The 14,694-nt window shown below is 50.6% G+C and overlaps 1 protein-coding gene across 1 annotated transcript in view; it reads right to left on the minus strand.

Annotated features, from left to right (window-relative positions):
* Positions 1–1,876: 1,876 nt before the first annotated feature.
* The window catches only part of LOC149357529 (nose resistant to fluoxetine protein 6-like), a 48,765-nt gene continuing 35,947 nt past the window's right edge, over positions 1,877–14,694 (minus strand). The window contains exons 13-15 of the mRNA XM_089577941.1: positions 12,826–13,015; positions 11,501–11,643; positions 1,877–2,206 (exon numbers count right to left, since the gene is read on the minus strand). Of these exons, the coding sequence (XP_089434067.1) occupies positions 1,877–2,206; positions 11,501–11,643; positions 12,826–13,015 (663 nt within the window). The remainder of the gene's footprint in view (positions 2,207–11,500; positions 11,644–12,825; positions 13,016–14,694) is intronic.

The following is a 14,694-nucleotide window of genomic DNA, read 5'->3' on the forward strand; positions in this document are numbered from 1 at the left end:
ATTTTTGTAATTTTTTACCCAGCTTCACCTTTATATTTCTTGCGTCGGAACTGAATGCTGTACGACTCGCTCTCTTCATATTTTTGTAATTTTTTACCGAGCTTCACCTTTATATTTCTTGCGTCGGAACTGAATGCTGTACGACTCGCTCTCTTCATATTTTTTGAATTTTTTTTACCGAGCTTCACCTTTATATTTCTTGCGTCGAAACTGAATGCTGTACGACTCGCTCTCTTCATATTTTTGTAATTTTTTACCGAGCTTCACCTTTATATTTCTTGCGTCGGAACTGAATGCTGTACGACTCGCTCTCTTCATATTTTTTGAATTTTTTTACCGAGCTTCACCTTTATATTTCTTGCGTCGAAACTGAATGCTGTACGACTCGCTCTCTAAATATTTCTTTAATTTTTTTACCGAGCTTCACCTATATATTTCTTCCTGCTTCCCGCTGGGGATATTTTTTTGTGTATTTCCTTGCTCTAGAAGGAAACCACACTAGCCAGCCAACGCTACTGTGATCGTCTTTTTCACCTTGTCTGTCGTTTCCATCGCTGCGCTTTCACCAAAAACGGAATAGGATGTAAGCTTTGAATGTAGCGCATTTAAGACGTACCTAAATGTGTGAGAAATACCAATTCCATTCACCGAATGGTGGAGGTAAATGTGAAGACAAATAAAAAAAAAGATATGAAGATAAGATACAATACGGCACTATCCACGGGACTAAAAGACCAGGCTAAATACCTGCCGCAAAACGCATAGAGTAAGTCATTCTTCGTTTAGCTGAGGATTTTTCGATACCAGTCATTCTAAAGATAGCCACCGTAGTTGCTGAAGCATCGGCTGACCATCTGTTGGGAAAGAGGCGCGTGCACTCGCATGCGAATTTTTCGTCGCCTAGTTTTGTTTGCAACCCAAAAAAGTGGACGGCTCAGAGTCGGTGCGCACCAAATTGTGTCGCATGCGTGTGCTACGAATATTAGGCTTAAGTTAGTGTACTGTATCGGTGTACATTACCGGCTGACATAACCAAGGTATGAACCTTTGGATCGGAATGAAGTTATAACCCAAGTAAAAACTCCTTTTTAAGAAATGAAAAACACAAAAAAAGGTTCCAAAATTCCAAAAGAAAGGTTCCAAAAGAAAAGGTTCCGCATTCTAAAATTACTCCTGACCATCCCTCGAATACTGGCATTCAGAACACTGGCTTTAATTCTATGCTTGGATGCTCTAGAGCGCCGTATATCTACCAACCTACCAGCGTTAATTGAGCTAAGGTGTGTGAGCAAACATGAAATATACGATTGCGGCAGCCACGGAGGAAACCTACGCCACAACCGACCTTGTACAATCAACACAGGCCTGCCCAACATCTCTCTTCTAAAATGTCATCTGTGCTGTCGCTTCAAATACCACGCTAAGCGCCGCTGTATTACACCCTAAACTGTCCAGGAATTTGTTTTTTTTTACAGCTCAATAAATTGGCAGTTCTTAGTGCATAGACAATTCTTCCTCCAGTTCTAGGCCCAACGGCCTGATTCGCTCACGACGGAGATAAGAGTGGCGGCCATAACCTAATTCGTGAAAAATAAACACGCAGCTATGTACTATGGTGTGAGACGTAGGAATGGCTTGCCGGTGAAGAACACATACAAAAGGCCGGGAGAGCGTCTGTAGTGAAGTCTCTCTTGCCCTGAGACAAGGCCATCAGTGCCACGGGATCAGAGTACCCGAAAGGCATGATGTGGAGTATCCAGTAGGACACCGATTCCACACCGCTGAAAGAGTTCAATTGCAGTAACAAAGCAGCGGCTTTAGGTGTATATTCTTTAGCACTATACGGTATAACGGGAATCATCTGCAATGGCGGAAATCAAAGGCGAACTGTGCACGAATCGCTTTGAAAGCTAGGCGTCGTATTAGCAACAGCCGGCTGCTGCTGCTTAGGGGCGATGCGACCGCCAGAGAGCTTGCTTGCGATGCTTGCGACAGACGGAGCCAGACGACTGGCCCCTCGAACGACGTCGCTTTTGCCGCCTCCTCTCCCTCGAGGCCCGCCAGGCTGCAAGGACTTGCGGTTCCGCGGTGTCATGATACGCCTGACGACCAGGTCCTTCGCTACGACCAGGGGGCGCTCGATGAAGATGGACGCACCAAGTGCCACGAAGAAAGAAAGCACGAGGGTGCCCATGGCGTTGTAGAACTGCGCAGGAAATGAGCGAATGATGTAAACTGTGTGTAACAGACACTAGGGTTCCCCGGAAGCTACATAAAATTCAGTCTCCACTTTGTATTCCTGAAAGGTTAACCAATTGTACAAAAGCGACAGAAGTTTATTAAATAGGGACCGGAACCATAATATTCAGTTTTTGTACTATGTTCTCAAGTATAGTTTCCTTAAATGGTTAAGCGTGCTTTATAACTTCGTGATCCGTATTTTATGGATGGCAGTGATGGCGCAGAGATATTATTTTCCCGCTGCCAGTGCCGTCGACCTTGTCAAGAGTGGCCCAGCACACAGGGTGGGTCCGATATTAAGGCACGGAAGCCTGTCATCCGAATCGCCGTCTTAATAATCGCGTGAGGGGGACGATTTGTGTGTTCTAAAGGGAGAATGCAGTCGGGCCAACGTGCTCCTTTTGGCACCCCTGCAAGTGTCAACGGCCCACTTCAAATCTATTTGGCATTTGCCGATGGCATGCAGAAACTGAGGCGTAACAAAAAAATTTGTGTATAAGCCTCAGTCGCCTATGTTCTCACAGGAGCGCAGTGCAACAAAAAAAAAACAATTTGGAGTGGCACTCAGTTATGACTGGATGTGCTTAGCGAGAGGTACGCTTAATCTTATTGTTTAGCTTGGTTATCTCTACGGTTACATCTTTATCGTTTAGCTTGCCAAAGTCTTTCGCAAACGTCACACGCAAATCCAAACGGATTGTCTGTAAAGTCTTTTTGGAACATACGCGTCGCACTTGAAGTTTCAGCCAGCCGAATCACACGGTCCGTCCCACGGCGAGCATTCACGTCCTCCAACTCCGTTGTATGGGCGGCTAGGCGCGCCGCTCTGCGAGCTGCATCACTGTGCCGTCTCTGTTCAATACCCCGAGCACGTTCTTCTTCTGTCTCCGCAGCTCGTTGCCTCCTCCTGGTTTCAATCCATCGTTGATCCGCGGTCCTGGAATGAGGTGCCAAACTAGACGACGAACCATCCTCATCTGAATCCACTCGCCTGGCCGCTTCGTACTTACGACGCTTCTCGAGGCGTGCGGCTCGTTCTTCCTTCTCCGTCCCCTCGGCTCGTTGCCTCCTCTTGGTTTCGATCCGAGTATGAAGGCTGGCTTCTTTCAGTCTCTCCGACTCACTTTCTATATCTGGCGACGAATCCCACCGAGCCGCCCCTTCTATATATGCGATGCAACGTCGGCTCCTCCTCTGTCGTTGCAACGCAGTTTCACCGGCTCCTCTTCTGGCGTCATGCCAGATGGCGCGGCTAGCGGCGCTTCCAGCTGCGGCGGTTGCTAGGCAGCGGCTCAGCTTGCGGTGTGGCCATCGGCCACAGCGAAACGGCGAGAATATGGCCAATGTAGCTCTCGCTACAAAAATTTCGATCGATGAGTGTGTGTATATATATATATATATATATATATATATATATATACACACACACACACACCTGGACAGGTTACCCACAACCCGGTGGGCAGGCGGCCAGCCTGCCACAAAGCAGGCTTCAGACAAACAAACAAACGGCAAAATACGGGGAATGGCCACTATAAGTACTAGCGCACTGACACATCAAGGGGACACTCCGAGGTACTCCATCCAGTTATGTTGTTAGTTAAAACTAATTCTCTGGCTCTTTCTGGCTACGTTCCCGTCCGTCTGGCAGCTAAAGGAGGATTCATCGCCGAGGAAATTGGATTTCAAAATGCTTCCGCCCGTCGATTCAAACTCGCGACGAGCTTGCTGAAAAGAGCGGATCACCACCTATTTGAAGGAAATTGCGGTTTACTGAAGATTCTCTGATGCAGCATTAAAGGTCAGAGTCGACGCACGCAATTTACTTTCGGAAGTGGCTGGTGATGATGAGACGTTTATGTGTTTTTTTGTCTTTTCTAGCTTACAAAAGTCCTGTTTTCGGTGAGAATGGTCCCTTTCTGATTAGAACGCGGTTTCCTGTCGATAGAAGCAAACTTCTATTCTTCCTCAGTGTCCCTTTAAAAACACACGCAACACGTCGCTTACAGCACTCTAAAAGGCCCGTTTGTAAATGAGTGAATGAAAAACGTTTATTCAGTCGAGCGAAACGTTCCCTGGCGATGTGGTGGAGCCCCTATAGTACAGGGTCCCTGGGGAGACTGTACCGTTTGCAAAATTATCTCGGTGAGTAATCATAAAAATTCCTCGAGTAAAAAACGGACTGAACTCGAAGCCGGTCACACACAAGTGGGCCACAAGTGGGCTCTACCGCAGAAGGAGAATTCGAGTTGTTTAACAGCGGAGCGAATCACTGACCCGGCAACGCAACGGTTGGGACCCGGACAGTTTCTTAAGCATTTCACCCAGAAAAGCCGAGCAGGGTGTCGGGGGGGGGGGGGGGGGGGGGGGGGCACTCTTGTATCTATTACAAAACCAGTTGTAAAGAAGAAGGCGATCAGCGCCCACAGTGGGAGCGCCAACGCCCAGCGCGAGACGAGACGAGAGCGCTGACTGTTCGAGCCCGGACGTGCGATTTCGCTGCTCCGCCTGATTGTCCCGGTCAAGCGCATTTTTCCAGTAAAGCCAGTTACATCGTGGTGGAGGTCGCGGAGTCGCATCCTGGAGCTACGCAACCGTAACCTCGCTACCACAATTCCATCTGACACCACCTTGACCCAGCCCGTCGGCACTTCACCGACACCCATTGTTTGTCCTGGTCCGCTCCGCCAGCGCGATGCTACCATCTTCAGTGGCATGGACTACAACGACGTCGAGGATTGGCTCTGCTCATACGAAAGGGTGAGCACCCATAACCGGTGCGACGACCCCATGAAGCTGACCAACGTCATAGTTTATCTAACCGGAGGAGCCAACCTCTGGTATAAGAATCACGAAACGAAGTTTACCACCTGGTCCGCCTTCAAGACCAGTTTCACAGACATCTTCGGCCGCCCGGCCGTCCGCAAGCTTCGCGCCGCGCAGCGTCTTCGCGTTCGAGCCCAGCAGACCGGTGAAACATTCACGAGCTATAGACCAGATTTTTGAGCCTCTCCTGGGCGCGGCCATTTTGCACCGACTGGCGCGCCGCGGTGCGGGCGTTTCTTTGGGGACTGCGGGGCTGCGGCAGTTCCGCGGCCGCGCCTGCATATAGCCGCGCTTCGGGCGCTAAAAAAACATTGTCGAGCATACTTCCGCTGCGCGGCTGTGTTGCAGGAAGTATTTACGTTATCAAAGCGATAACACTGACGCGTTTTAATGACATTTAGTTTGACATTCAGGTTAATTGTGCCGGCGCTTAGAACGCGCTCGTGCTTATATCGAATTCCGTCTTGGTGCTCCACCGCAAAGAAACTTTTTATTCAATATCAAGAATTAGGTGTGCGGCTAGTATGCAGTTCCAATTCCCATGCACTCTTATTCCTTCCTGCCGGCCATAAAGCCCCCCCCCCCCCCCCCCCCTTCCACAAACGGCTTTCTTGTCGCCGCGCCAGTTTATCAACAAATTACCGCTGTGAGCTCAACTGAGTCGCAGCGCCAACAGAAAACAAATTTTGTCATGGTTTATGCAACCTGGTGCATAAAAACGTACTTTCGCTTAATTTATAAAAGCTTGAATAGATATGAGCAGCTAATCCAGCTTTCACTAATTCTGAGGTCCGAAGTCGCGTTATGTTATTCAGGAGCTCTCGCCGCGTGTGAGAGCGTTGCGTAGGCGTTTGGCTAAGTGTGGAAAATGTTTTATGAAATCGCGCATATTTTCCTATGAATAACGTAGATACCGCACCGCTGCGGTGGCTCAGTGGTTACGGCTCTCTGCTCTGGCCCAAAAGACGCGGGTTCGATCTCGGCCGCGGCGGCCGAATTTCGAAGGAGGCGAAATTCTAGAGGCCCGTGTACTGTGCGATGTCAGTGCACGTTAAAGAACCCCAGGTGGTCGAAATTTCCGGAGCCCTTCACTACGGCGTCCCTCATAGCCTGAGTCGCTTTGGAACGTAAAACCTTAATAAACCAAACCAAGCTAAGGTAGATACCAACAGCAGAAAGATACTATAGATAAACCTTTACCCCCCAGATACCTCTGACATGTGTGCGGAAAAAGCAGCTGAAATCGGTAGCGGTCGTGCTTACAATCCTGTGCATGAAATGTTCTGAATGGGAACAAGAGCAAGCTCAGCGCAAGGATGCTGAACACGTACTGGTGATCGAAAACACGCGCTCCGTCGGGACAACCTTCAGTCTGCAGCTCGCCTATCCAGTTACTACTCCACTGAGTCAAGTCAATAGATCTACATTCTAATGCATAATATTATCATAGATGATATCGCACGTAAAAGGCGACAACAAACGATACGACAGCGCAGAAATCTGCTTCGAAGTGCCGGTTTCCAGTCCGTACACTACCTGGTCGACTACCCTCGGATGTCACGTTAACGAGTAACTGCGCACAAGATAACCGCAGCACTGTCTGGAAGAGGGCAAATGTGAGTAGTGACGCACAGCACACACCCTCATACGTTAGCCGATGGAGCACAAAACGGCTGAAGCGAACACGTAAACATGCGTTCTATGCGCGGCGCCGGCGCGACCCGCAGTCCCTCGGGCCGCGCGCGCCGACAGATGGCGACTGGCGTCGAGAGTAGGCGCGCGTCCGCAGCCTGCGTGCGAGGGTAAAAAAATCTGGTCTATATCGAAGACGTCATCGACCTCTGCAAGCGTGTCAACGCGTCCATGACGGAGGAAGACAAAATCAAGCATGTACTCAAGGGCATTGAGAAGGACGCCTTTCACATGCTTGTGGCTAAGAACCCCACCTCCATCAGCTGTACATCATTGAAGTCACCGTTTTTTCATCGTGCTCTCATGACGTCATCTTAGAGTGGGAATTTGTTTCCCAACATCACGCCGTCATTAACTGCACTCGTGCCGAGATCGAGTTTTTTTGCTTCCCCGATGATCAGATTGGCCATACCCCAACAATGTGCAGGAAATTAACTGTGGTCGACGACATCGCGATACCGCCGTTTTCATCTGTGCTAATCTCTGTATCCTGCGCCTCTATTTCCGACGGACTTGTCGTCTTCAGCCCGTCCGACACCTTTGTTGCTCTCAACGGTCTCCGCCTGCCGTCCACCGTGCTTACAGTCGCAGCTGGCTGGAGTGCAATGCCCGTCACAAACCTCTTTATGTGCCCTTTTACTTTGCATCGCGGCGATTGCCTGGGCTTTGTAGAGCCCTTTGCTTCTCTACTCGTCTGCGACTATTACGAGGACGAGTCCGGTGGTCTCCCAATGGATTTCCTTGCGCCGCTCCTACTGATTCTGCTCTCGTGGACGTAATCGCCAGCTCTGTCGAAGTTAGCTTTACGCCATCGCAAAAGACCCAGCTTCTTGCCCTGCTGGGAAAGTTTCGTTCCTCCTTTAACTTTGCTACCCACCGTTTGGGCCGTACGTCGGCCATGACCCACCGGATCAACACCGGCTCCCACTCACTGTTGCGCCAATGACCGTACCGTGCGTCACCGGCCGAACGTCATGTCATCGACGAACAGGTGAACGACATGCTGCAGCGTGGCGTTATACAACCCTCCCACAGTCCTTGTGCCTCCCCCGTAGTTCTTGTCACCAAGACGGCTCTATCCGCTTTTGCGTGGACTACCACCGCCTGAACAAAATCACTCGCAAAGACGTCTATCCTCTGCCCCCAATAGATGACGCCCTTGACTGCCTGTAGGGCACTGAATTCTTTTCAGCTCTAGATCTACGCTCCGGATATTGGCAAGTCCCGATTGCCGACGACGACCGCGCCAAAACAGTCTTTGTGACGCCAGACGAGCTGTATGAATTCACCGTAATGCCGTTCGGATTATGTATTGCCCCCGCAACATTTGAGCGCATGATGGACATTATACTACGCGGCCTCAAATGGAAAACCTGTTTGTGCTATCTCGACGACATAGTTGTTTTCGCCCCGGACTTCCAGACTCATCTCGCACGCCTGGGACATGTTTTGAAATTTCTCACAGAAGCTGGGCTACAAGTGAATTTGAAGAAATGTCGTTTTGCAGCCCGACAGTTGACAATTTTCGGCCGCATCGTATCTAAGGACGGTGTGCTTCCCGATCCAGCAAAACTTTGTGCTATGTCTGAGTTCCCGAAACCTTCCACGATGAAGGAGCTTCGCAGTTTCATCGGCGTATGCTCCTACTTTCGGCGTTTCATCCATAATTTCGCTTCCATCATCGCGCCTCTGACTACGCTTCTTAGCGCCAGCAACGACCTCAGCGGCTGGAATCCTGCCTGTGATGACGCATACAGAACCCTGCGCCGCTTGCTTACCTCTTTGCTCATGTTACGCCACTTCGACCCCAATGCGTCCACTGAAATCCACACAGGTGCCAGTGGCGTTGGTATTGGTGCCTACCTTGCGCAACATAAACCGGGCTTTGCTGAATATGTTATTGCATACGCGAGTCGCGCACAAACGAAGTCGGAGTTGAACTACTCTGCGACTGAAAAAGAGTGTTTGGCAATCGTTTGGGCGATTTCGGCCTTAAACCTTTCGACGTCGTTACAGACCATCATTCATTGTGTTGGCTGTCCACCATGAAGGACCCCAATGGACGCCTCGCTCGGTGGGCCTTACGCCTTCAAGAGTATGACATTCATGTAGTATATCACTCTGGCCGAAAGCCGGTATATCACTCTGGCCACTGAACCTGCTTGCTCTCCCCGCGTCGACTGCGCTTCCTTATCGATGACCCATGGATCGGTTCTATTTTCAACTTGCTTTCGAAGCCTTCCGTCACCTTGGTCCCACGAGCCCTGCGCCGTCAAGATGCCCACTTAAAAATTCGTGATGGGCTCTTGTACCGCCACAATTATATCTCTGACGGCCGCAAAGGGCTCCTTATGATACCGGGACACTTACGTTTTGAAGTATGCGCCGCCTTTCACAATGACCCAGCAGCCGCTCACGCCGGTGCCTTCAAAACTTATACACGCCTTCGCCTCTGTTATTACTGGCGCGGTATGTACACCTACGTCCGCAAATTCGTCCGTTCTTGCTCAGACTGTCAACGCCGCAAGCCCAGTCACCATCATCCGACCGGCCCCATGCACTCTCTGCCTTGCCCCTCCAGGCCTTTCGACCGGGTTGGCATTGACCTGTACGGACCGCTTCCCTACGCGGCTGCAGGAAACCGCTGGATCGTTGTCGCGGTGGATCATCTGACACGGTACGCCGAAACTGCTGCCCTTCCCTCTGCTACGGCGCAGGATGTTGCAGCCTTCTTCCTGCACCGCTTCATACTTCGCCACGGAGCGCCACGTGAACTTTTGAGAGACCGTGGACGTGTGTTTCTGTCCGAAGTCGTTTCATCCTTTCTACAGGAATGTAACGTTACCCATCGCACCACGACAGCTTACCACCCGCTGACTAACGGGCTGACTGAACGCTTTAATTTTACTTTGGTTTGGTTGGTTTGGTTTATGCGGTTTAACGTCCCAAAGCGACTAAGGCTATGAGAGACGCAGTAGTGGAGGGCTCCGGAAATTTCGACCACCTGGGGTTCTTTAACGTGCACTGACATCGCACAGTACACGGGCCTCAAATTTCTCCTCCAAAGAAATTCAACCGCCACGGCCGGGATCGAACCCGCGTCTTTCGGGACAGCAGCCGAGCACCATAGCCACTGAGCCACCGCGGCGGCTTTAATTGTACTTTAGGTGACATGCTGTCAATGTACATGGCTGCGGACCATTCCAACTGGGACGCCGTGCTATCCTTTGTTACTTACGCTTACAACATTGCCATTCAGAGTACTACTGGTTTTTCGCCATTTCTTCTGCTCTACAAGCGTGAACCTTCGTCCCCACTTCACATCATTCTTCCTTTCCGGCCCACTTCCTCGGAATCCACAACTGTTTCCGCAGCCTCTCGCCACGCTGAAGAGTGCCGGAAGCTCGCTCGGGCGTTCACATCCGCCGACCAGGGGCGCCGGAAATACCGCTTCGACAGCACGCGTGACAATGACAGTTTTCCACCACAATCCCTTGGTAGGCTCCGTGTTCCTCCTGCCTCACCTGGTCTCTCTTCCAAGCTGCTTCCGAAGTACCATGGGCCCTACCGCGTCCTGGAGCGTACTTCCCCGGTTACCTACATCATTGAGCCTGTAACGCCTTCGCCAGATCACCGACGACGTGGGCGCGAGACAGTGCATGTGTCTCGCTTGAAGCTACATTACGACCCCTGCGTCTTGACGTCCCCTTAAGTCGCCAGGATGGCTCTTTTTTCCCCGGGAGGGCTGACTGTAACGAAGACGATGATCAGCCGCCGCGGTGGCTCAGCGGTTATGGTGCTCGGCTGCTGACCCGAAAGACGCGGGTTCGATCCCGGCCGCGGCGGCTAGAATTTCTTTGGAGGAGAAATTCTAGAGGCTCGTGTACTGTGCGATGTCAGTGCACGTTAAAGAACCCCAGGTGGTCGAAATTTCCGGAGCCCTCCACTACGGCGTCTCTCATAGCCTTAGTCGCTTTGGGACGTTAAACCCCATAAACCAAACCAACCAAGACGATGATCAGCGCCCGCAGTGGGAGCGCCAACGCCCAGCGCGAGACGAGAGCGCTGACTGTTCGAGCCTGGACGTGCAATTTTGCTGCTCCGCCTGATCGTCCCGGTCAAGCGCCTTTTGCCAGTAAAGCCAATTACACACTGGGTATTAGGTGGCACTGAGGATCGAACCCAACACCTCCCGAATGCGAGGCGGATGCTGTACCGCAAGGCCACTGCTTCGCTTAATGCAACCGCTTGTTCCAAGATCCTTTTCCCAAGCATTTCACATACTGTAAAGCCGAGCAGCAGAGCGGGGGAAATATTGTACCCATTAGAAAACCTGTGGGTGCCCGGCGGAAATCGGGTCGCACTGTCATTGTCTACTATTCGTTCTTTCTTTGATGCGACTGCTTCGGCCATACGCATACCGACAAAACGCTGACTGCCTTGCACGAGTACAACTATACTGTTGCAAGAACGTAGTACATGTAGCCTGGAAACAGCAGGAAAACAATGAGTCTCCAATACAGTTTGAAATGATACGTTCTTGCGTCCGGTTGTTTATCCACAATAGCTGGTTAATCTGAAGCAAGCGGGCATCATATTAAACGTTTCTCAGTGCTTTTTATTTACAAAAAATCCGGTTATTTCTAAAGATACTGCAATGAATACCCCGATCTCCCTCGGAGCTCTTAGAAGGTTTGCTTACAAGATCTAGCGCAATGTTCCCCGGACAGTATTTACTTACCATTGGCAGGAACCAGATAAGTATGCGTTCCCGAATGGTCCAGAGACGGAACCAGACGATTGGCACGTGCAGCACGTACACCGCGTAAGATAACCGGCTCAGGGGCACCAGGAGGGGGCTGCTGAGCACGCTGTTCACCACTCCTGCACACGCGAAGACACCCGTCAAGACAGTGCGTTGGTGTAAACTCACTGTGGGCATCAGATAAGGAAAGACAAGCATTTCTATCTTTTCTCTCTGTATACGAGGCCCCATATATAGAGCGACTCTGTACGCGCTAACAGTACAAGAGGGAACATTAGATTTCGTGTCACGTGCCTATAGCGTTCACTGCAGGGCGCGTAAATGCGCACCAGACTTCGAAAAGACCTGCGTTCTAACAGGGCTGAAAATCAGTTCACGAAAGAAATGCCGGAGGAATTGAAAAAAAAAAACGCGGTGGAGGCTACTGTATTAGTGATCCCTAAGTGTATTTATCGCCGAAGGAGCTGGCATGCCCTGGGTTCAGTGCGTCAACGAAAAAATATTACTGTTTCGCGCCGTAATGTTTATTATTTTCGTGTTGTGTATGACGGCGCAGTTTTTCTGGATGTTTACCGCTTGCCGTACAGTTACTTATTCTACTCTACAAGAAATACACTGTCAGTTATTAGTGCGCCGACGTGTGTGTGTCGTGTGCTCTTCTGTGTCAGGCGTTTACTTTTGGCGCCTTTGTGTAAAATAATATCCAGCCAGCTCGTCCAAACAGCACGTTTTAAGTTGGTAACTGACACAGATTGTACGACCATATATACTCCAGTAAAGAATACGCAAAAAACACTACTGGCGCTCACAGTGACCAACGATGGCACACGGAATTTTAGCGCCGGAATTCAACAAGTCCATCTCTTCGTATTGAAGTGTCCCGAGAAGATGAGACTAGATTACAGCATCCGGCGAAGCCTTTTTATAACGCCGGGAAATCAGTCAAAAAGTCTGTTTCGACAACTGCTGTTCGCAAAGCAAGTGAAATAAAGAAAAACAAAATTACTTGATCAAAAAGTAAAGCTGATATCTTGCTCGCTATGAGGGGCACCTACTTTCCAATATCGCATAAAAAAAAAGCGGGCACATTTCCGTCTTAGCAGTAAGGTGCGATGCGTCTTATATATTGCATTCATATGTGAACCACCGTTTCAAAGCAATTGGGCCTCTTTTCCGAGCAAGCGTACTTAGCTGCGCCTACCCGTCTTTCTCTGTTTTCAGCTTTTCACATTGACCCTAAATGGGAAGACGCGCCAGTAACTATCGCATCAACGCTGATGTGGTAAAACGGGTTCCCCCACCTCCTCGGTCCGAGACGCAGGCGAACACCAGCCAGCCGATGCACAGCGCCCAGACGAGGCGGTGGCAGGAGGCGTACAGTGCCGCAACCCATGGCGCCGGCAGCACGTCTCCGTCGCCCCAATCCTTGGTGCAGAAAAGTACAGTGGCTCCACCCAAGAACACCGCGCTCCACGCGGCCCCCTGGCACACCTGCGCACGGCGGTCAAGGTGAGCGGTGCGGTTGGCACGGAAATGCAGATGGTGAGCGCCGTCAGCAGTAGAGAGTTATAGGCTTACAGCAGAGCATGTAGCACAGCGTGAAGCGCGACCCTCTACCGTGACCCGCTTCCGCGGGGTACCGTAGGCGTAGTATGTATATACGCGCTCATCGGTCCCGACTCCCGACGCGGCAGGCGCGCACGCAGCTGACGGGAACGTGCGCCATCTGGCGCCCCCATGGCGTTTTGCGCACGCGCGGTGGCACCTCGGGGAAGCGGATCACGGAAGCGGATCGCAGGTTGCGCTATGCTATAATTGTCTAATGATAAAGATCAGCGGGTTCTACCGAGGCCAGAACAAAGCTAAACGAGCGATGTGGGGAGAAATAAAACTCCCATGGTCCGTAGGGTACGGCCGTAAAGCCACGCGAGCTGCACAGTAGAACGGGAGGCAACCTAGCCGAGCATCTCTATAGTTCGAGCGCCACACGGATGGTACGTAGAGAGGAAAGAAATGCTGCTCAAATTGAATTAATCGGTCGAAATTGGACCTGTCTGTCTCCTCCTTCTGTGTCGCCTGTGTAACGCTCTACAGCTGCACAGACTCAATGCGGACCAGACATTTACGTCCGCGTCAACCTGGCCATCAGATCAATCTGCAGAACGAACGTTTGAAAGAGTGAAGATGAACGATACCAGTGAAAAAAAAAGAGGGAATTTCTTAAATACATTACTGGTGCTCCTTTGAGGTTATGGAACCGTACTGAGCCCGCCCGACATAAGAATTTCAAGCCGACCTTCTGTTCCCTGCAGAAAACTGCAGTCTTAAATGTGCGCACGTACGGCGAGTTGCGACACTAAGGTCGCGAGCACAATTCGTTCGCACTTTCCGGCGCGCGCCCTATATCGTTCATGATGTGTGCTTACACTTTCACACACGTTTCGTATGGTGACAGTTTGCAACATGGGGTAGTAAAGGGTGAAATAAGGAGACATAGCCAGAGAAAATGAGGCGCTGCTGTTCAAAATGATCCTCCTTTGAGGCAGGTTATCCATGAACGGCTTTATCCAAAACCTGGCTGTCCGTGCAAGAGCTGTCCGCACGTTTCGCACCTATTTGACCGGATCAAAGCTAGACATAAGGTATACCACTGAAATGAATTGCAGTTAGTCTTGGTAGGTTCTTGAGTTTAACCTACCAGTGGTGCACGTAGGCGTGGAGAAGAACGTAATGTAAGACTGCGGATTAATTTCGACCGCGGGGGATAAAACCTCCGGTGTTCCGCCCCTCGACCCTCGGCTCAGCAACCGAACACCAAAGCCACCGAGTGAGTCGAAGGGGTGTAGTTTAACTTCATACCAATTGGGTGACATCCGACGATACGCGAACGGTTTGAAAAGGCTAGTGTAGAGCGCGGCGGCCATTCGGTGCAATCTTCGTGAGATCAAACTTATACTCTTAAACAGGAGCACAGCTCTGAGAGAAGTGCACTAGCAAGTGATGTATGCTATCAGAAACAAATGAAACGCGAATAAGACGATATAAATACGAGCAGAAAAATGACAAGATCTTAGCTGGGGAAAGCTCAATACTAGCGCAGGTTAAGTTCACTTCGAAGGCGCCAAGACTCCCCTTTACAAGCGTTAATCAACGTAGCTTATGTTTCCTCT

The sequence above is a fragment of the Amblyomma mixtum genome, chromosome 3 (assembly GCF_055824585.1).
Source record: "Amblyomma mixtum isolate Tamu chromosome 3, ASM5582458v1, whole genome shotgun sequence".
Lineage (NCBI taxonomy): Eukaryota > Metazoa > Arthropoda > Arachnida > Ixodida > Ixodidae > Amblyomma > Amblyomma mixtum.